The 19,569-nt window shown below is 42.5% G+C and overlaps 2 protein-coding genes across 2 annotated transcripts; one reads left to right on the top strand and one right to left on the bottom strand.

The window, feature by feature from the left end:
* Positions 1-5,453: 5,453 nt before the first annotated feature.
* LOC149385995 (proline-rich spliceosome-associated (PSP) family protein) lies at positions 5,454-11,117 on the bottom strand. Its single transcript, XM_089625712.1, has 18 exons — positions 10,787-11,117; positions 10,026-10,145; positions 9,803-9,925; positions 9,639-9,701; positions 9,392-9,499; positions 8,827-8,904; positions 8,497-8,589; positions 8,281-8,367; positions 7,943-8,044; positions 7,714-7,833; positions 7,504-7,566; positions 7,085-7,230; positions 6,814-6,895; positions 6,651-6,709; positions 6,511-6,556; positions 6,087-6,178; positions 5,940-6,009; positions 5,454-5,799 (listed from the first exon to the last, which is right to left on the bottom strand). The coding sequence occupies exons 1-18, from the start codon at positions 10,988-10,990 to the stop codon at positions 5,728-5,730; spliced, it is 1,728 nt and encodes a 575-aa protein (XP_089481838.1). The 5' UTR covers positions 10,991-11,117; the 3' UTR covers positions 5,454-5,727.
* Positions 11,118-16,544: 5,427 nt separating this feature from the next.
* Positions 16,545-18,866, top strand: LOC149385994 (uncharacterized). The gene is made up of 2 exons (XM_089626448.1): positions 16,545-17,385; positions 18,568-18,866. Exons 1-2 carry the CDS (start codon positions 16,545-16,547, stop codon positions 18,864-18,866), a joined length of 1,140 nt encoding a protein of 379 aa, XP_089482574.1.
* Positions 18,867-19,569: the final 703 nt, after the last annotated feature.

Below are 19,569 nucleotides of genomic sequence, written 5' to 3'. Positions count from 1 at the left end.
ATAAGAAATTTAATGTTTTGTATTACTGATTGGAGCTGAAGAGATGTGCGTTTACAAGGTAACTATCATTGATATAACATTGTTAGCTATTTATTAGTTTTGTTGTAAATCGCTTCAATTAAATCAATATCTGATGATATGCATGTATAATATATGGTGCAAATGCGCAAAAATGCGGTTAAGTATATAAAACAGTTAAATAAGTTTTTCCACTATCATTTTCTTGTAAGGTGTCGGAGTCTTTCTATATATAATCATTTGACATTGATTAAATATAAATACCGGTTAAATGTGATTCACATTATCAAACAGATGAGCTGAGCTGGCACACCCTCTTTGTAACAGAATTAAGTTAAATCAGTCTGTAACTAATTGCTTACGTGTAATACGGTTAGCTAGTCAATCTACTCTGTATATACACTGCCTTTGAGCTAATGAGAAATCATCGATTCCATTTGCCAAACAACATTCCATCTCTACCTTTCTCTCTCTCTCTCTCTCTAGATCTAGACCTAGAATCGATCCTAGATCTTGACTTGGTATCAGAGCTTTGTTGATCAAGTCTCGTCTCGTGGCATTGTAGAATGAACTGTGCTTCAGCAAGAGATACAGAGTCAGTTCGCGATGTGAGAATTGCAACAACTGAGTTGAAATCAGCGTCCAATCCACCAAGAACATATAGAAGGAGCTCGTCGTCCGAGATGATCTGACCGGCTGCGGCAAGACTATCGGCGATGACGCGAATTTTCATGATAAAATCGCTGATTGTGAGCGATCCTTTGCGAATCGTTTGCAGCTGAGTGCGAAGTTGGAGAAGTCTGGCTTTGGAACTTCCAGCAAAGAGGACTTGAAGAACTGACCAGATCTGGAGCGAGCTGGTACAGCGAGCGATGTGGCCAAGCATTGGCTCGGTGACTGAGGACATTAGCCAGGACATGATTGCCTGGTCGGTGCGACGCCAGATCGAAAAATCCGGATTGATTCTGGCTGTTGGAGTAGTTGCTGTGCGAAGGACGGGATTTTCCGTTCCGATCGCCATGGATTCCGGTGAGAGACCGTCTTCGACCACGAAGAATTGTGGCGGACTGGTTCTGGATCCGTCGATGAAGCCTTCGAGATCATTGGCGCGAATCGCTGCTAGGATCTGAGACCTCCAGAAGAAGAAATTCTCTCTATCGAGCTTCAACACGGTTGGAACAAGATGAGGAATGAGCGGAAGATTTCCAGGATTCGCCATTGACGCAAGTCGATGGCTCTGATAACCAGGGATAATGATGTGATTATTGAATTTTGCTGTGATGGATGCCAAATCAAGGACAAGAGTACGAGGCGAGTACTTCTAACAGGAACTGTCAAGGATGATCTATATGAGCTGGACATGTCAAAGCTTCAAGGAAATCAAGTTCAAGAACAGTCAAGGCTCTCCTCAGATCGCATTGCAAGTGTTTCTGTCTCTCAGTCCAACCATTCTTTAAATTCTGTTAATGTTGCAGCAGCTGTGAATCCTGTAATAAACAAAACTGTGAAAAACACTACGAACCTTTGGCACAAACGCCTTGGTCATCCCTGTACTAGTGTATTTTCACACACAATAAAAAATCTTGGTATTTCACACTGTAATATCAAAGATTTAGACTTCTGCAACTCTTGCTCTATTGGTAAATCACATCACTCAACCTATCCAATGTCAAAGTCCCACGCCTCTTCACCGCTTGACCTCGTTCATGCTGACTTATGGGGACCGGCTCCGATGACATCGATTGAAGGTTACAGATACTATCTAGCTATTCTTGATGATCACACACGGTTTACCTGGATATTTCCATTGAAGAGCAAAGACGAAACAAAGACAGTGTTCTCAGTTTTTCAAGCACAGGCTGAGAGGCTATTCAGCAAGAAACTCAAGGTTGTTCAAACTGACTATGGAGGTGAATTCAGAGCACTTCAAGCCATCTTCAAGCAATCAGGAGTTACACTCAGACATCCGTGTCCTCACACACACTCTCAAAACGGCAGAATTGAGAGGAAGCATCGACACATTGTCGAACTTGGACTCACCCTGCTGGCTGAGAGTCACATGCCCATGAAAAACTGGTGGTTTGCTTTCTCCACAGCCGTTTTCTTGCTGAACAGAGTACCATCAAGTGTCCTGCAGTTCAAATCACCATATGAAGTGGCGTTCAAGGCCAAGTTCAATCCCCAAGTACTGAAGTGCTTCGGATGTGCTTGCTTTCCTCATCTCAGGGCCTACAATAGGCACAAACTGGAGCTGCGTTCATCAGAATGTGTCTTCATCGGCTACAGTAACGAGCACAAAGGGTACAAGTGTCTACACTCGTCCGGACGCGTCTACATCGCCAAAAGTGTGGTGTTTAATGAAGTCTCATATCCTTACCAGCATGGATTCCCATACTCAACCAAAGTCACACACTGTAACTGTGAGTCATTTACCTCTCCAACTCCTTTACCTTCTTTTTTTTCTCACAGGATATTGAACAACCACACACATCACTCAGTCCAATTATCTCATCAACTCATGACTCACAACCTTCACAAACACCACAAGACTCACTTAGTCCAGCCCCTAGTTCCCCACCAAATATGTTACCCTCAAACACATCTCCGAGTGAGTCACCAAGTACCTGCAGAGAAATTGTCCCATATACACCATCTGTCTTTCGACCCTCGTCCTTATCCACCCATCCCATGACTACACGCGCTCGTAACCATATATTCAAGCCAAAAGCCTTTACTAGTTGCCTTGCCCTATTGAATCACATCCCTGTTGCCGAGCCCCACAATGTCTCAGAAGCACTCTCAAGTGACAAATGGAAGAATGCCATGCTTGAAGAACTGCAAGCACTCTACTCAAACAAGACATGGGTGCTTGTACCAGCCATGCCACACATGCCCCTCGTGGACAACAGATGGGTCTTTAGAGTCAAGTTCAAGCCTGACGGGTCAATCAACAAGTACAAGGCACGACTCGTCGCCAAAGGTTTTCAACAAACTCAGGGACTTGATTACTTTGAGACTTTCAGTCCAGTAATCAAACAGCCAACTGTTCGTGTTATCCTCGTCATCGCTGCTGCTCAGAAGTGGGATATTCAACAGATAGATGTCAACAACGCTTTCTTGAATGGTGATCTACAAGAAACAGTTTATATGAGACAGCCTGATGGATTCACTGACGAATCAAAACCACATCACGTGTGCAAGCTTGTCAAAGCTCTCTACGGGCTCAAACAAGCTCCACGAGCCTGGTACAACAAACTCAAGGACTATCTCGTAACCTGGGGATTCAAAAACAGTCGTAACGACACGTCTCTCTTCCACTTTCAAAGAGACAACACTGTTTTGTTTCTCCTAGTTTATGTTGATGACATTCTCATAACCGGCAATGATAATTCCCTGATTCACAAGGTGATATCTGATCTCAACAGTGCTTTTGCTCTAAAGTCTCTAGGCTCACTTGGAAGTTCAAGTCATTTTCTCGGCTTTGAGTCCTCACGCGATGACTCTGGAATCAGACTTACTCAATCCAAGTATGCCTATGATCTACTATCAAGAGCAAACCTGATTGACTCGAAGCCCTGCTCTACACCAATGATATCCTCAGCGCCTCTAGTTGCTGATGATGGCAGTCCACCGTGCGAGTCTGTCACTCTATATCGGAGCATTGTTGGAGGGTTACAGTATCTGACCCTCACACGACCAGACCTGGCTTTCGCAGTAAACAAACTCAGTCAGTATCTTCAAACGCCTAATACCACGCATTGGAAAGCTTGCAAGCGAGTTCTACGCTACGTCAAAGGAACAATTGGTCATGGCTTGATGTTTCACTCAGATTCCAAACTTCAAATTGAAGCCTTCTCAGACGCTGATTACGCAGGCTGTCCTGACAATCGACGGTCCACGACAGGGTATATCGTGCTACTCGGTGGGAATCTGGTTACGTGGTCAGCAAGAAAGCAGAAAGTGGTGTCCAGGTCTAGCACAGAATCTGAGTACCGGGCTTTAGCGCAAACAGCCACTGAAATACAATGGCTAAGCTCACTCCTGACTGAACTTGACGTCCCTCTTGCGTCGTCCACAGCCATCATATGGTGTGACAATCAAGGTGCCGGATCGCTTGCTTCGAACCCGGTGTTCCATGCTCGCACTAAACATATTGAAGTCGATGTTCATTATATCCGTGACTTAGTTGCCAGCAAAGCCGTGGAAGTGCGCTATGTCCCCACTGATGATCAGCTAGCAGATCTGCTAACCAAGCCACTCCCGGAGAGTCGGTTTGTCTCACTGTGCAACAAACTTGGGTTACAAGATGGCCGTCCAGTTCACGGGGGCGTATCAAACAGATGAGCTGAGCTGGCACACCCTCTTTGTAACAGAATTAAGTTAAATCAGTCTGTAACTAATTGCTTACGTGTAATACGGTTAGCTAGTCAATCTACTCTGTATATACACTGCCTTTGAGCTAATGAGAAATCATCGATTCCATTTGCCAAACAACATTCCATCTCTACCTTTCTCTCTCTCTCTCTCTCTAGATCTAGACCTAGAATCGATCCTAGATCTTGACTCACATCATTTTATCATAGGGTGGTAGAGCTTTCTTGTGGAAAATAATATGATGTTGTACGTTATTAGTTTTATTTGATATATTATAAATCACTTCATATTATTATAAAGTATCAGAACCTCGTGTATAATAGTATAGTGTTATACAATAAATTAATAAGACAGAACAATTTTAGTGCTCGGGAATATTGTATGTGTTCTAATTAATTTCGTGTTGGAGAGTGATCATCGTGATAGTGTGTTGTAAAATCGACTAACCACTGAAGATAAATGAAATGTTAGTAAAGGAGTATATATGAGTGAATTTTATTTATTTTTCCTAGTAAAGTATATACGAGTGAATTGATATGTATTTCTTCGTTCCATGAAAGAAGCTTTATTTAGAAAAGTTAAAGGTATATATGAGTGAATTGATATGTATTTCTTCATTCCATGAAAGAAGCTTTATTTAGGAAAGTTTGAGGTAAATGATTCATGCAAAGTAAATATTATTGCATAGATACACACTGTGGAATACTCCATTATTTGCAAATCTCATTTAATTCTAACGAAAACACAATTATGTGCACAAGGATAACATTTCAATTTTACCCGTCGTCGGTACAATAGTGGATCTTGGACTTGGACCATACTTTTTCTGACTACATTTGGTTCAGCCATAGATCCCAAGTCGCCAACGCATAAAAGCTTTAATTTGTCAATGCGTCAATACGTAGGTAATCATTATTTTCTGCAACAGTATATACGTCGGCTAAAAATATTGCCAGCCTAAAAAAAGTAGACAAGTTTTATTCTTCTATACGGTTATTGGATATTTTGAAACGCTGTTTCACTAATCTAAAGTTCTTAATTTTCAAAAGTTGCACTAGATATAACTCCCATCCCCCAGTGTCAATTATTCATTTCTCTGATCCAAATAAAAATTACAACTTGGGAGAAGCATTGGAATTTTGAAATTACGCGCCTTCAAACATTTAACATTACCACATTGAATTCACTCAGCACAGCAAATGTTCTACTTTCATTTTTCAAAGATATAGTGTCGAGATTACTAAACACTATGGGTGAAACTAATCATAAAACACTCTGTAAAAACATAGCGATCTCCGGAGGAAAATGAGTGTGCTGCCTCGATCTCGGAACACTCTAGAACTTGAAATCCTTTTTCTTGGATTTATTATCTTTGTCGTGCATTTTTCGCTTCCTTTTCTTCTCGTTCTGCATCATCAACAAGGGATCAAAAAAAAGTCAGTTAAAACAACAAACATTAATCAACCAAAAAAAAAAAAACACTTTGCAAAAGTTTTTTTCGGTGTAGATTTTCCAAGTAAATATACGTAAATATAAATTATACACACCTCAGCAACCATGTCACTGAAATCCTCGCGCTGACTCCGCTGCTTCTCTTCTTCTCTCGCTTCCTCGTATCTACGTAATGCAAAATGTAAGAGATGGAATTTTTCATAGACAGCACAAATTAAGTACCGATTTATCTTTTTACTTACTTAGCAGGCAAAACATTTTCCAGAGCATCCAACTCTTCAGGTAGTAGAGTAACATCCACTTTATCCGTTTTCTGACCCTTTAGTAGGTCAACCTGCAGGATAGTTAAATGCACCCCATTTAGCAGTTTTACACAATGACTAACACATTACTAAGAATGAAGGGACAAACAAAATTTGGTCTGTATTTCCGCTTTCAACCAGTAAAAAAAACTAGTTGCAAAGACTACACTGGCAGAGTTACAAACCTATGAACTTGTTCCATTAACAAGAAGAGAATATGCATATTTCAGACAACCAAGATATGTGGAGCAACGTACAAAGGCATATTACAGAAGGAAGAAAAAAAAAACAGAAGGATCATTTCAAGCCACTAAAGCACAAATTATAGTAAAAATAAATAAATAAATAAATAAAACTTGCTTACCCTTTTAGCTGCCGACTTGTCTTGTGTACCACTACTAACCACGTATCTGCAGTAACCAATGCAAAACCAGGTGAGATTGCAGTATATATCAAACATTTTTTTTTTGGTAGGAGATTATTATAAATGTATTGATCACTTACGTATGTGAGGTTCCAAGCAATGTCCCTGGAGCAATTCTCTCCTCTTTCTCCTCGAGTACCTTAAAAAATCACAAAGAATAAGAAATAGAAGTGGCATAAATAAATAATATAGAAAAAAAAAAAAAAAAAAAAAAAAAAAAAAAAAAAAAACTGGTCCACTCACTTGATAAAGAGGCCTGTCGGGTTCTTTCCTCTGCTGCTTACGCAAATCAATTACGTCAGGTGTTTCAACGCCAGTAGGAGTGCTGAAAAAAAAAAAAAAAAGTGGAAAACAGAATATTAATCTTTTTACTAAAACTGAAAGCTTAAATTATGATAAAAACAAACAGATCAGATACAACACTACATATAGTTAAACTAGAATGGAATGGTTAGACAAATAAAAACATAACAGAAGGAACTAAACATCATACACAGTTACAGAATCCAGATACCTTGAGAGACTATCCACGGACTTAATTCCATCTTCTATTTCCTCTTGGTCAATCTCATCACTTACATCCTCTACCTCTTCTTCTTCCTCCTCCTCTTCGTCTTCCTCCAAGTCACCCCAATGCTTTGTCTTATCAATAGGCTCTTCCTACACAAAAACAAAGCAACAAAATTCCACGTGCAAAAGTAAGCATATGCTTCTCAGACCAAAAAAAAGAATTACAGAGTCATGAAATAGTTAATATTCTTTTTTTCAATAGAAATTATAATCAGAGTGTTTGTTGGTATCAATACCATCCCAAACTCGATACTTGTCACTCGAACAATTTTCAAGTCCCAATTTCCCACATCTCTTAAAAGCATCTATGAAAAATTCATTGCAATCTGAACTACATGTGCAAGTACTCATCAAATAAGGTACCTCGTAGTTTGGTTGATCTTGCCGCTGAACACCAAAAACATCTCCATACAGTGGATGCCCGTGCTAAACAAGATAATAATGAACTTTTAGATACTTCGTAAGAATTTGACAGGTGCTAACTTATGGAGATGCGAAATAATTAAATAAAATTAAATAAACATTTCATAATCACACGGCAGATTGAAAGCGTGAAGAATTTTGAAAATTTACTTCATCTACAGGAGGTTTGCCCCAGCCGCCAGGATGGTAACCAAAGCTAGCTCCAGGAGGAATAGGAGCATTTAACCCAGGAATCTTCAAATGTGGATATGATGGTGGAGGACCGTATCTCTGTATATACAATCAATGCGATTCATAGAGAATATCAGAAAAGCCACGAACACAGTTATCACCAACTTTAAACAGTATTTGGAAAACAGGAAAACCCTTCGTAATTCACCTGCATATTGATAAGCCACGGGGGAGGAGCGCCAATTGGCATACCAAGAGCTTCTTTTAACTCATTCGACAGAATACCCGGTTTCATCTCCCTCAATTTTACCTACACATTGAGAATAAACAAATACACATTTATAAGTCAGAGCATTCTGATCCTAGACAATTTTCTTTAAATATTCCAGCCACATATGTACATTTAATTAAAATGCAACTTTAAGAAATTAAACGGGTAGGGTTTCTGCAGTAACATTTACAAAAAAAATAACGGGTCTGTGATTTGGATTATAAGGGTAAAGTACGCATTTGGTAATAAGCTAACGAGGTCTGAAGGTACAGTACCTCAAACTCCTTGCCTTCGTGATAGAGATCCCCCAAGGATGACAGCTTTGGCTTAGTTTGGTATTTGAAAAAAGCGTCATGGAGAACCTAGACCAAAAAGATCAGGAATTTAATCTTTAGACAAGATAAAAATTGCAGTTGCATAAAAATAAGTCAGAAAATGAAATACATGTCCATTCACTAACTAGAACCATATAGACAAAAGCAAACAAATACCTGATAATCAATATCCATCTTTCCCATTTTTGGCTGCATACGCTCCCTTTGCTTTTGCTTCAACTTCTTACTATCTTCTTTTTCAATGTACGCCTAGATACAGAAAAAATGGAGGAAAAGAGGCTCAACAGTATGTTAGAGACAGCATAAAGTATTTATCCACACGACACTATTCAAGAATATGTTACGTTCATTTATATATTAATAAAGGAATATGGAACAAAATTTTCCAACAATCCTATAAACATTATACAGATGAACAACAGAATCTTCCGAGTGTTCCAATAAAATAGATAGCCAGCACACAGGAATTAATCTGTTGTAAAATACCTGTCTGATTTTTGCAATCCCAGTCGCAGCAATAAAATCAGGTAGCTGAAAAGGTTGTTTCTCGATTCCACGCTTACCCTACAAAATAAATTTCAACACTAGATGAGATAACAGTACTTCTAATATCAAATCTATAAGTAACAACTTTGAATAATATAATGACATGCATAACATCAAAAATTAAAGAGAAAATCCCATCACTAGACAGAAAAGGCATCTGAAGAATCAAGAAGATAAATTAGCACCGCAAAAGTGAATAGTTCCCAAAATCTGTATTGCATATCAAAGCATTCTAATCCTAGATTATTATAATCACTGACATTCCAACATCACAACCCATCCTAACATATATATACATTAAAGAAAATCGTTATAAAATGTCATTGGCCAACCACCTACTAGTCCAGCCTTTTGAGGTTGTCACAGCTCTACCCCTGCAAGAATAACATTTATACGTATAAGAGAAACTTAAATCGACCGATCTTACCTAAACCTAATCCCCGAACCCCCTAATCATGCATGCGCGATTTATTTTAAAATTGCAAATTTGAGGAAACTTGCTAACCTGCAAAAACTTTCTCTTCTGACACCAGTGCCTTGGTACAGGAACAGTATTTCGGTAAGACTTCAAAAAGACCAACAATTTGGGATCTGAAGCAGTAGCGTCCCATACCTGATAATAAAACCAAAGAACAATATAAGAAAAGTGTTAAATGCAACAGAACAAATGGGAAGCAGAATCTAAGAATACCCAAAGTAGAATGTAACTCATGGTGAAAGGGTCAGCAGTTTTGACAGAAAGATATCCGTACCTCAACAACATCAGGCCTTGCGCATATCTGTTTAAGTTCTGCGATGTTCATTCGTCGTTGAAGCTGAGAAATTTTTTTTTTTATGTTAGCTTAAAAGAAATAACAATACTGCAATAACAATACTTGTAATGACTATCAAGCTTGGTGTGAGCTATTCCCCAAACCTTTTTTTTCTTGTTTGAAACACCGTTCTCTTTCTGTTGGTTGTCTGGTTCCTCCTCTTCAGAGTCTGAATCAGACTTCTTAGTCACAGTTGCATCTTGAGCCGTCTCATCTTTTTTCTCATCCTTTATATAAAAAAATCAATCCGTTATTTTGAAAGTTTAAAGGAAAGTATTCCAAAAAAACTAAATAAATAAATAAAAGATAATATCACGAAACATTTACCTCAGCACCGGTTGACTCCTGAAAACTAAACTTTTCAAAAATCTTTCTGAATTCTTCATCCATGCCATCTTCTAACTCTGCTTTTTCTGGGACATACTCTATTTCAACTTTCACAGCACCCTGAAAAGCGTTAAATAGAATCAGCAAATGTAGAAGGCCAAGAACTGGCAGAGCAACAAACTGAGAGAGCGACCTAAGCGTTCAGATAACTCATCCATTCCTCAAACCAAAAGCTTCACTGATCAACTTCCCTTGATTGTTTATTAGTTTTATCTGTGAAGCTAACATAGATAAGAAATGAGGCTACAAAATGCACATATTCCCATATATCGGACATAAGACCACCGCTCCAGAGATAAGAAGACTTTTCCTTTTCTTCTTTCCCAGTTCCGCTAAACAAAAAGAATGGTAAACTTCGAAACAACCACGATCAAACTTCATATTCAATTGATTCCTTCTTGAGCGAAACTAGCATAGGTCGGCCACTAAAACCTAATTCCTTAAATCTCAGCTCTCGCTCTTCCAAGTCTAAACAGCCGCGATCAAAGTCAAGTACCCAAACCCTAAGAAAAACCCTAATTTCAATTTCTTCGATCTAACAGAGTATTGACCAACAAACAAACTTCGAATCATATTCGTGCAAAGAAACCTCTGTAGCACTCAAAATCAAGCCAACCAAACTCCCTAGAAAAAATATAAGAACCTAGGAACCAACTTCGATACATAATTATATATACAGTCCCAGTGAGAAAGAAAGATACCTCCAGCGCGTGTTCATCGTCGTTTCCATTTTCTTCGGCAGCAGTGTCGCTATCGTCTCCGGCGACGGCAGCGGCGGATTTCTTGTTCTTCTTCTGCTTACGGCGCCGGCGACGCCGCTCGCTTTCGCGCGACTTCTTGGCGGCGACGGAGGTAAGGTTTCCGACGACGCCGTTTGGCGGCTGCGAGAGCGTGTCGGCTGTCATGAGTGGATGGGTTGGCGAGATTTGGATGGAAGTTCGAGTGACTGGAGAGAACCTTGAAAGAGAGCCTTAACTCCAATGGCAGCTAAGCTTTTAATTTTCAAGAAATGAAGATGAATCGCAATTACGAGTTTTATCAACAAAACAATAAAAATAAATAATAAAACGCAATTACGAGTGAACGAATAGGAATTTTTTTAGCCTTTGTAAAACTAAAATAAAAAAGTGTTACTAGGATACCAGCCTAGTGGTAATTCTACGTCATATCCTGTGTGGAGGTCGTGGGTTCAATCCCCACAGCAAAGCTGCCTTCAAAATAAAAAAATAAAAAAAACTAAAATAAAAAAACAAATAAAAATATTTGATTAGAAACAAATTAATTCAATGACGTTATAAGCCGAAATTTAGACTTCGAGGTTCAATATTACACTAATGGATAACTTCTCATAATATCAATATTGATATCGATATCAAAATTCTGATTTTATTGATATATCGATTATCGATGGATATATCGAACAGATGTCTTATAACAATTTTAATATTGATTACCGATGATACTAATGATATATCGACTATCAACAAATATATTGACAAAAATCTTATACAAAGTATAATTAGAAAAATATAATAAATATATGCATTAACTAAATTAATATATAATTTATTTTCAATAACAAAAATTAAATATTTTAATGATTGTAATACTTTTTAATAGTTATTACAACTTAAAATTATGATAATTTTCTTTAATAATTAAATAAAAATTACATTTATTTACTTATATATTTAACAATTTTGTTTTATTCATTTGCGTGCATATTGTGTAAGTTAGCTAGGTGTATTTACATCTCACTCAATGAAACAATTGAGGTTTAAGAAAAATTGAGGTTCAAGCTGTGACCCCTAACCGGTTCGTCGGCAGTGCGTTTACGATCTGGGGGTCGGAGGGTAGGCAGAGCCGGAGGCCTTCATCTGAAGACAGTCGTAGCGCGGGGGCGCCGGGGCGTGATAGCTCCTCGTCGGCGGCGGCTGTGGCTACTGGAGGGTTCGTTGATGGGGCTGGGTCGGTTCTCCGGCGACCTGGAAAGGCTACCAGTCACGCTGAGGCTCAACGAAGGCGTGCGGCCTCGGGAACGGGCAAAAGCTCGAAGGAACATTATGTTGTTAATGCTGGCTCTACTCCCCTCACCAATCAGAATCTGGAGACAAGGAATTTTGGGAAAGGGAAAGCCTTTAATGATGAGCCAACGGCCAGTTCCTTTAATGCGTTATCTTCTGATCTGGGAGGGGTGGACCCATGCGGGCTTAGGGCTGATTCGGGTTTGGGCTTTGAGAAACCCGCCTCTTTGATTGGCCCAGCTGCGTCTAAGCCTTCCTTCTCCCAGCCTGCTGGAGTGTGTGCTAATTGGGCTGGAGGTCCAGATGGAAAAAAGCCTGCTAGAAACCTGATCAAACGGCGCTCCAGAGGAAGATCTACGACCGCGGCTCAGGATGGGGACGATACCACGCCTTCGACGCACCCATCGACGCAGGTCGAACCCAAGGTGTCTCAACGGGAGGATGGGAGAGAGAAGGTCACTGGGCAGTCTGGTATCCCGCCTCCAAGAGTCTCGGCTTCTCAGGCGGTGGCTCAGCCGGGTCCCGACACGTCTCCTGCTCCGCCGTCTCTCTCTCACTCATTCTGCTCTTCTGCTGAGGGCGATGTGCCGAGGGCTGAGGACGGTCCGGGTGTGGCGACGATTCAGCAGGAGCCGCCCTCTCCGGTGAAAGCCAACCCTTTCTCTGCGCTGCGAATTAAAGGTGACGGGACGAACTGGAAGAAATTGGCGCGTGTCGAGGCCAATAGTGGTGGGGTGGTGGGCGAAGGGACCCAGGAGGGTTTTGTGTTGAAGACGAGGGTGGAGTATCAGAAATCAGGTGAGCCTATGGCGGGTGATAAGATGACTTTCTCGGCGTCTGTGAAGGCTAATACCCAAGTTAGTAGAAAGAAGAATCGGCGAGGTAAAGGGCCGGTTCATACTGAGGGGGGCGCTGGAAGCCTTCCCAGACCGGGTGCGAAACGCAAGTCGTTGTCGGGTTTTGGTATTGAGTCGACCGAAAAGATGGCTCGGGTTGGTGATCTTGGAAGTGCTGACTGCCGGATCGCGGCTCCTGTGGTTTTTGTGAAGCCCACACAGGAGCGTCCTAGCTGTGCTTCACCCATTCTCTCGTCCCCGTCTGTTTCCTCGGGTCTGGATTTAGGCGGAGACTCTTTGATTCCAGAAGCGGCGCCCCTCGAGGTGGAGGGCCGCCGAGAGCAATGATTGGTGTTATTTGGAACGTCCAGGGGCTGGGTAGTCCCCGGACGAGGAGAGCTCTCCTTTCTCATGTCTCGCTCTATAAACCTGACCTCATCTTTTTGTCTGAGACGAAGTCGCGCAGAGGAGCTGCAGAGAGAATGAGGGTGTTGTGTGGCTTTGATAATTGTTTTTCGGTTGATTGTGTGGGGCGTAGCGGGGGTCTTATTGTTTTTTGGAAGAATTCTATTGTTTTTGAGGTGCGGTCTTACTCTCGGTTTCATGTTGAAGGATTGGTTTCTGAAGTCGATGGAAGGAAGTGGATGTTTTTGGGGCTTTACGGGGATCCTGTTGCCTCCTTGAGGAAACATTCCTGGGAGCTTGTGAGGAGACTGCAACCCCTCCCTGAGTTTCTGTGGCTGGTTGGGGGGGACCTTAACGAGGTGGCGTGGAATTCTGAGCTCAGCGGGGATAGGTTGAGGGAACCAAAACTCCTCGAGGACTTCAGAAGAATGATGGAGGATTGTGACTTGGGGGACCTAGGCTTCGACGGAGATATTTTCACGTGGCGGCGGAGCGAGGACCCCCTCATCAGCGCGGGGAGATTAGACAGATGTCTGGCCAACTCGGGCTGGACGGGTGCTTTTCCTTCGGCTTTGGTGAGGCACTTGGAGTTTTGGGGATCGGATCACCGGCCTCTTCTGTTATCTACGTTGGGTTTGCCGACTAGGGAGCCAAGAAGAAGGCCTAGACGGTTTTTCTTTGAGGAGTCTTGGTGCGGCGATGAGGGTTGCGGGAAGATTATCAGGGAGGCCTGTAGGGGGGACGAGGGGAGGGAGCCAGCTGACAGACTGGCCTTGTCTCTGGAACATTGTCGGGAGTCGTTTTCTAGGTGGGGGTATGCTAGTAGGATGGGTTTTAAACACCGGATTGCGAAACAGAAAGAGATCCTCCGTCGTGTGAGAGAAGGGGGGCCCGGGAGAGATGTGGAGGCGATTCGGAGGGAAGAGCGTCAGCTGGATGCTCTGGAGGAAAAAGAGGAGATGTTCTGGCGACAACGTAGTCGCACTAACTGGATAAAAGGTGGAGACAGAAATTCCAAGCTCTTCCATCGTAAGGCCTCTTCAAGGAAGAAGAAGAACGAGATCAGGGGACTTCGCGCGGATAATAGAGTCTGGGTTACGGAAGCTCGAGAGATCGAGTCGGTGGTGGCGTCGTATTTCTCTGACATCTTTGTTTCCGATAGACCGACGCGCGAGGATATGAATATCGTGGGCGATGAAGTATCCAGGTCAGTTACTAACGATATGAATTTGGCTTTACTGATCCCATTTACAGGTGCAGAGGTGAAGCAGGCGGTGTTTTCTATGGAGGCTATGAAGGCTCCCGGAGTCGATGGCTTCCCGGCCTTGTTTTACCAGCGATATTGGGAGGTTGTCGGTAAGGAGGTGGTGGATTTGTGCTTAGGGGTGCTGAACGATGGTAAGCCGGTGGGGGACATCAACAAGACGATCATTACCCTTATCCCGAAAGTTGACAAGCCTGAGCGTGTTCGCGATTTCCGGCCCATCAGCTTATGCAATGTTGTTTACAAGGTAATATCTAAGTGTCTTGTTGAGCGCCTTAAAATCACCATGCCTTACTCTATTTCAGAAAATCAAAGTGCTTTTATCGGCGGGCGGCAAATCCACGATAATGTTATGATTTGTTATGAGGCAATCCATACCATGTCCCGAGGGAGATTTGGCAATGGGTCGTGTGCGGCACTAAAGATTGATATGGCTAAAGCATACGATAGGGTGGAGTGGCCCTTTCTGGAACTGATGATGCTTAGACTTGGCTACGATGCCCGTTGGGTGGAAAAAATTATGCGCTGCGTAACTTCGGTAAGTTTCTCTTTCAATATTAATGGTGAAGTTCGTGGTAGTGTGATTCCAAGTAGGGGGCTGCGCCAAGGGGATCCTCTCTCGCCCTTTCTCTTCATCTTTTGCTCAGAGGGCCTCTCTAGTCTTCTCCGGGCACGGGAAGAGCAGGGGCTTTATCGTGGGATCCGATTTGGGCGAGATGATCTATCCATCACCCACCTCTTCTTTGCGGACGACAGTCTCATTTTCTGCCAAGCGACTACTGAAGATTGTGAAGAGGTAACGCGCTGTCTTCTGGATTATTCGAGAGCTTCGGGACAAGCGATCAATTTTGATAAGTCCGATGTGTGCTTTGGATCGGAGGTGGATGAGGCGATCGGGATAGAGCTTGCGTCGATTCTCCGTGTATCGATTACGGCCTGTCATCAGAGGTATCTGGGGCTCCCTACGGCTGTAGGCAGATCGAAGAAAGGTGTTTTCGCCTACGTCCGTGAACGTGTCTGGGAAAAGATCAACTCGTGGAGAGGACTTTTTTTCTCAAATGCTGGGAAAGAAGTTCTTATTAAGGCAGTGCTCCAGGCGATTCCCTCCTACGTTGCTAGCTGTTTTCGCATCCCTCAGGGGCTTGTTGATGATATTCATAAGGCCATTGCTAGTTTCTGGTGGGGAGATCAAGTTGGTCAGAAGAAAATTCATTGGGGTAAGTGGGCAGAGCTTACGGTTCATAAGGATAACGGTGGACTAGGCTTCCGTGACATTGGGAGATTTAATCAGGCGCTCCTCGCCAAAAATGTGTGGCGGCTCCTTAGGCGGCCGGAAAGTTTGGTTGGCCGTGTTTTTCGCGAGAGCTACTTCCCAAGGGGTGGAATCATGGAGGCGTCGTGTGGGTCGTCGGGTTCTTTCCTTTGGAGGAGTCTGTGTTGGGGAAAAGAGGTTATTCGGCGTGGTTCTCGTTGGAGAGTCGGAGATGGGGAGTCGATTTCAGTGATTGGTGACAGATGGATCCCACGTCCTCCGTCCTTTGGCTTCGAGGATGCTTCATTCGTCCCGGGTAACATGCGGGTCTCGGAGCTTATGCTGGGTACGGGGGTATGGAATGCCCATTTGATTGAGGCCATGTTCTCTCCCGAGGATTCAAATACTATTAAGAATATCCCGTTGAGTCGTAGCGGAGGCCCAGATGTGCTTCGGTGGCACTACACTAAGGATGGCGAGTTTTCGGTTAAAAGTGGCTACCGGGTCGCGATGGAGTCTTTCTCTCCCTTGGCTAGCACGTCGGGTCCCTCCGGTAATACCGAGTGGTGGAAAGTCCTCTGGCGCCTCAATCTCCCCCCTAAGGTTAAGAGCTTTGTTTGGAGGGTGTGTCGGGGGTAGATTCCGGTTCGGGCTAATCTCGCAAAGAAGAAGATCGTGATGGAGTCCATTTGCCCTATTTGTTCGTCCAACGATGAGACCCTCTTCCACGCTTTTTGGGGATGCTCTTGGGCCCGGAAAGTCTGGAAAGCGGGGGGCTTCAAAGACCTCTTTCCTTTGTTCCGGGAGGGCGACACGATTGGGCTGCTCCTCGAGGCCTCTAAAGTTCTCACGGTACGTAATCTCGAACTCTTTATTTCTTTAATCTGGGAACTTTGGAACCACAGGAACAACGTTTGCGCTGGGAAAAAAGTGTGGAACCCGGGGGACCTCGTGGAGTGGACTGGGGGATACGTGCACGATTTTCGGGAAGCTACGACCGGGCCACGCAATACCACATCTACTTGCGTCGAGAGGAAATGGAGGCCTCCGTCGGAGGGCACTATTGCAATTTCTGTGGATGCTGCTGTGCGACCTCAAGGCAAGAGATTTGGGATAGGATGTATTGCGCGGGATGCTGGGGGGATGGTGCTCAGCTCTGAGATTACTGTGCGACATCAAGGTCTCTCGCCTCAACTTGCGGAAGCCTCGGCAATCTTACAAGGTATGATCTTTGCGGTAGAGTTGGGTTGGAAGGATGTGATTATCCAGTCCGATTGCCTTGAGGTTGTGGCGATCATTCGGCAGGGCACGTCCCCTATGACGGAGCTTGGTACTTTCATTAGTGATATCATTTTGCTTACGCCTAATTTTGATAATATTGATTTTGTGTTCCATTATCGGGATTGTAATAAGGTTGCGCATAATCTTGCTAGTTTTGCTCTTAATTTTGAGACGGGTGCCCGGTGGTTGGGCTCGGTTCCTCCTTGTGCTGTTTTAGAGATCGAGCACGATCGTCGTGGTATTAGCCATTGCGTGTAACCACGGTTTTCCTCCGCCATACGTGAGGGTTTTAATGGAATTTTGCCCGTGGTGCTGCCCACGGTTTCTTTAAAAAAAAAAAGAAAAATCCCACATTTCTCATATACATGAGTAATATGAGTTTTGAAGTGTTATAAATACAAAAATATTTGGTGGTCTTAGTCGTTAGTCGTGTTTAGGTATTTTTGCCTTTAATTTTAAAATACGCGATATTTTGATTATTTCGTCGATATATTCGATATTTTATCAAGTTTTTATCAAACATAAGATTTTGTCATTATTTATGATATTCAGTGTGCTCTTCAATAGGTCTGTAACCCGAACCCGTCAACCTGAGGAAACCGATCGTCCAATCCGCCCCACTGACCTGGCGGTGCCACCCCGAACAGACCCGACCAGTTTTGGGGTGCACCAAACCGAACCGTTGATCCTCGTCGGACGGTTTCGGTTATCATCGGTGGAACAGCGGGTCGCACCGACCCAACTCGTCATCAAGAATCCCTACAAAATTCCCGGGAAGGCAAGAGAATGAAGATCCAAAGCAAACAGTTTTGATACACAAAAACGAGAGTGGTGACGTGGCTAGTAATTTGACTATGGCTAACTTCACCAAGGAAATAAGTAGGAGGGCTTGCGTTGAGTACATAGTTGGTGCCGAGTTACCGTTCAAGCACCTTGAGATCGTTTTTTTGAACAATTTTGCTTCACCATTCAGCCTAGACTTGCTCTTGTTTCTCAAATTACAGTGGCTAGAGATGTGTATCAAACATATTTAGAAGGAAAGAAAATATGAATAATCCTGCAGAAGTATAGAGTGTCTCTAACTATAGATACATGGAGGTCTATTCAAAATCTAAACTATATGTGTGTAACCACTCACTTTATAGATATGACAACTGAAAGTTACATAAGAGAATCGTCAATTTTTTCCTTGTTCCCAACCACAAAGGAGATACTATTGGAAGGGAGCACGAGACATGTATCCGCGAATGGGGAATTACAAAATTAGTTTAAGTCACAATCGATAATGCTTCCTCAAATGATACCGCATTGACTTACCTGCAAAGAAAACTACAAGACATCCCCGGTTGTGTTCTTTTGGATGGTAAGTCCTTGCATATTTGTTGTTGCGCTCATATAGTGAATTTGATTATGACTAAAGGTTTGAAGGAAATCAATGATTCTGTTGAGATGATCAGAAATGCAGTGAAGTTTGTTTGGTCTTCTACAACAAGATCAAAGAAGTTTGATGAATGCATTGTTGAAGAAAAAATCGACTCTAAAGCTGGTTTGTGCTTAGATGTTCCCACCCGATGGAACTCAACATATCTTATGCTAGAGACAACAATAACATACCAAAAGGCATTTGATATGATGGTGGTTGACGGAAATTACGAGAACTATTTAAGAGATAATGAAGATGAGAAACAACGGAAAGGGCCTCCAACTGATATCGATTAGGAGAAAGCAAAAGAGTACGTTACTTTCTTGAAGACATTCTATGAGGTAACATTAAAGTTCAGCTGGACACACTACACGACGGCGAATCTGTTTCCGTGAAATCTATGAAGTTAGGCAGCTGTTAACAACATTAAAGTCAGCACAAACAAGTATTTTAAGAAACATGGCTTTCAACATGAAGGCTAAATTTGATAAGTATTGGGGTGATGCGGAAAAAATAATGACATGTCGATTATTGTCGCCGTTCTTGACCCTCGATACAAGATGGGACTTGTGAAGGTTTGTATCGAAATGGCAACCGGTGAAACGATGGGGGCTGATATGGTGTGCTTTCGAATTAAAGAGAAGTTGCAAGAATTGTTGAATTTTTACAATGAGAACCATACATCTATTAAAGAAAAACAAGTGTCTCAATCGCAACCAATTCCTCAAAGCAACAGTTGTACTTCGGTCATCTTGAGTAGACTCATGGAAACTCGTGATTACAGTCATGGTGCTAAGAATGAAGTTGATGCATACTTGATAGAATCGCGCGAGCCGTTTGTTTTGTCTGTTAAGTTTGATATACTTTCTTGGTGAAAGTTGAATAGCTCAAAGTATCCAATTTTATCATCCATTGCTTGAGACATCTTAGCAGCTCAAGTTTCAACTGTTGCTTCTAAATCAACATTCTCTACAAGTGGTAGAGTTCTTGATAAATTTC

This window comes from Urtica dioica, chromosome 9 (assembly GCF_054948205.1).
Source record: "Urtica dioica subsp. dioica isolate 48M chromosome 9, U.dioica_male_clone48M_v1_H2, whole genome shotgun sequence".
NCBI classification, from domain to species: Eukaryota; Viridiplantae; Streptophyta; class Magnoliopsida; order Rosales; family Urticaceae; genus Urtica; species Urtica dioica.
Note: the sequence above shows the minus strand (reverse complement) of the source record. Positions and strands in the feature narration are given on the sequence as shown.

What these genes read in the sequence shown, in the direction of transcription:
- LOC149385994 (XM_089626448.1), top strand. Translation starts at nt 16,545, where the DNA reads ATGGAGTCCATTTGCCCTATTTGTTCGTCCAACGATGAGACCCTCTTC. An exon ending in GATCGAGCACGATCGTCGTG is followed by an intron (nt 17,386 to 18,567) that starts GTATTAGCCATT and finishes TTATGACTAAAG; the next exon opens with GTTTGAAGGAAATCAATGAT.
- LOC149385995 (XM_089625712.1), bottom strand. Translation starts at nt 10,990, where the DNA reads ATGACAGCCGACACGCTCTCGCAGCCGCCAAACGGCGTCGTCGGAAAC. An exon ending in AGAAGAGAAAGTTTTTGCAG is followed by an intron (nt 8,905 to 9,391) that starts GTTAGCAAGTTT and finishes TTTATTTTGTAG; the next exon opens with GGTAAGCGTGGAATCGAGAA. An exon ending in TCAGTGACATGGTTGCTGAG is followed by an intron (nt 5,800 to 5,939) that starts GTGTGTATAATT and finishes TTGATGATGCAG; the next exon opens with AACGAGAAGAAAAGGAAGCG.